The 2,689-nt window shown below is 40.9% G+C and overlaps 1 protein-coding gene across 1 annotated transcript; it reads left to right on the forward strand.

Moving 5' to 3' along the window:
• Window positions 1–80: 80 nt before the first annotated feature.
• LOC104959517 (intraflagellar transport protein 172 homolog) lies at window positions 81–2,276 on the forward strand (the record flags this gene model as incomplete). The annotated part of the gene is made up of 4 exons (XM_010787419.1): window positions 81–187; window positions 1,111–1,195; window positions 1,777–1,869; window positions 2,199–2,276. Coding segments are annotated over exons 1-4 (336 nt in total), but the record flags the coding sequence as incomplete, so codon positions are not given.
• Window positions 2,277–2,689: the final 413 nt, after the last annotated feature.

The following is a 2,689-nucleotide window of genomic DNA, read 5'->3' on the forward strand; positions in this document are numbered from 1 at the left end:
TGTGTGTGTGTGTGTGTGTGTGTGTGTGTGTGTGTGTGTGTGTGTGTGTGTGTGTGTGTGTGTGTGTGTCTTTTGACAGAGCCACAGCATTCCTGGAGACTCTGGAGATGTCGCCAGAGACTGAAGCCATGTGGAAGACGCTCAGCAAGCTGGCTCTGGAGGGTCAGCAGCTGCACATCGCAGAAAGGTCAGCACTCACAGACACACATACTCACAGACACACACACACACACACACAGGCAGACACACAGACACACACACACACACACACACACACACACACACACACACACACACACACACACACACACACACACAACCTTGCAAGCTAATGTCCGTGTCTCTGAGTTAATTACATTCTTTATCAGTCTTCATTGTAAGTAGGACTTATCTTTGTGACCGAAGAGAAAGGAAACAACAAGGGCACCTTGGTTACCTGGAATGGAAACACACACACACACACACACACACACACACACACACACACACACACACACACACACACACACACACACACACACACACACACACACACACGCACTGTGTCCCTGCCTGACCTCCCTCTCTAACTTCATTAATCATCAAAGACATTTTTTTGAATAATAAGCATTTTCTCTCTCTTTCTCCCCCCCCCCTTCCCCTCCATCTTTATTTCTCTCTGTTTCGGGAAACTTTTCAAATTTGAATTCCCCGTCATTAATAATGCATATGCTGTTCGTTAGGCCTCGGCTTGATTTGCATAAATCATGAAATCGGGGGAAGAAACGGTTTTGTCTGCGCTGGTTAATGTTAATGAGGGAGAGAAGTGAGGAAGAGTCAGACTTTTTTTTTAAAAACTTTTTTCTTTCTTTCATGACTTGTTCATTAATCTGATGCAAGTGTTCAGAGAGAGTTGGTAATAAAGTGTCCGGATGCTAAGACCAGCCCTTTCATTCATCAGCCCTCAGACTGCAGCGTTTCTAAAGGCTAATTAAACAAAAGCTCTCATTTGTTTCTGTGCATTAAGCACTTTTCTACAGCTCTGACCTCCTGGTACCTCCCTCTCCTTACTCACCGTTTCTCTCTGTGGTTCACTCTTGTTCTCTTTTTGTTTTTCCTCATGTTCTCTAGGTGTTTTGCTGCGTTGGGGGACGTCTCAACTGTGCGTTTCCTCCACCAAACTAACCAGATTGCCGACAAAGTTTCACATGAAATGGTGGGTTTCATATAAACACAGATATCTCCACACTGACTAGCTACGTATTAAAGCAAACAAAGAATTTTGACTGTGGGATTTAAATAGTAAGACAGCTAAATATCAGCTTTGGTGGAAAAATTCCTCCAATTTGTTGCTATACGCATGAAAAAATAGCAATAATCGAGTGGACACATTCCTGTAAGTAATGGAATAGCATTCAAAATCTAACTAAAGTTAAAAATAAAAGAGTATTTGCATTAGAAAATACTTAAAGTACCCACAACGTATTCACAATGCAGTGCTAGAATGCACTTAGTTACAATTCACCACTGTCATTTCAAATTGGTATTCAATTCAATGTTTGGATATTTTTAACACAGCAATATCTGATATATATAAATATATACTTTCATTTTAGGACTGATGCTTCTTATGGTGTAAGAGAGAAACTCAAACAAACAATTATCAGAAGGAATTACATTTTTTTAACACCTTTGTGTGTGTGTGTGTGTGTGTGTGTGTGTGTGTGTGTGTGTGTGTGTGTGTGTGTGTGTGTGTGTGTGTGTGTGTGTGTGTGTGTGTGTGTGTGTGTGTGTCAGGGTGGAGATGGAACAGAGTTTTTTCAAGTCCGAGCGCACGTCGCCATGCTGGATAAAAACTTCAAACTGGCTGAGATGCACTACATGGAGCAGGTTGGTGACACACTTTCTTGCAAGTCTATTATTTTAAGAACGTAAGTATTAGTATTGATTGATTTTACAACAAACCAAAAACTCCTCTCAAACCAATAGTGTTTTTCCTGCCGCATATCAATTGTTGAGATTCCAGATGCTTGTTTTATGTTCAATTATTATAGTGTAGCAATGAATCCTGTGCACACACCTGAATATAGATAACGAGCTATAGCATTGTATCAACATCACACCGGTACACGCTCTCCTTCCTTTAGGAGACGAGATTGTTATGAACTATTTGTGCAGCACTGAATCAAATCTTATCACCTCTTTTACTGGTTCTGCAGAACTCCATTGATGAAGCCATAGAGATGTACCAGGAGCTCCACATGTGGGACGACTGCATCGCTGTTGCTGAAGCCAAGGTAGCAACAAACACACTCAATGTAAACTAATACAAATAAAACGTAGCATTTTACCCCAGGGTGGTCTGTTGTTGCATACTGTGAGCTTTCTGTGGTGCACTCATTCGGACAGTGTAACCTTACATGTTTGTTAAGTTAACACATTCTTCTCAGTGCAGACTTTATCACTTAAAAAAGCCTTAGGGCCAAATGCATGCACGCTGGGTCTCCAGTAGGGCGGCACCATCAGAAAAACATTACTAATTGTGATTATCTGATATTGCAAATGAGATATGAGTCACGATGTTAGAGGGAATAATCTTGTTTGTCTTAAAAGATATATGAAAAGTAATCTGTACCAAACGAAAGATACGTATGGGTCATGCAGTATTAGGGCTGCACGATTTTGGGAAAAAATCGAATTGCGATTTTTC

The sequence above is a fragment of the Notothenia coriiceps genome, unplaced genomic scaffold (assembly GCF_000735185.1).
Source record: "Notothenia coriiceps isolate Sejong01 unplaced genomic scaffold, NC01 NC01_scaffold00030382, whole genome shotgun sequence".
In the NCBI taxonomy this organism is placed as follows: Eukaryota; Metazoa; Chordata; class Actinopteri; order Perciformes; family Nototheniidae; genus Notothenia; species Notothenia coriiceps.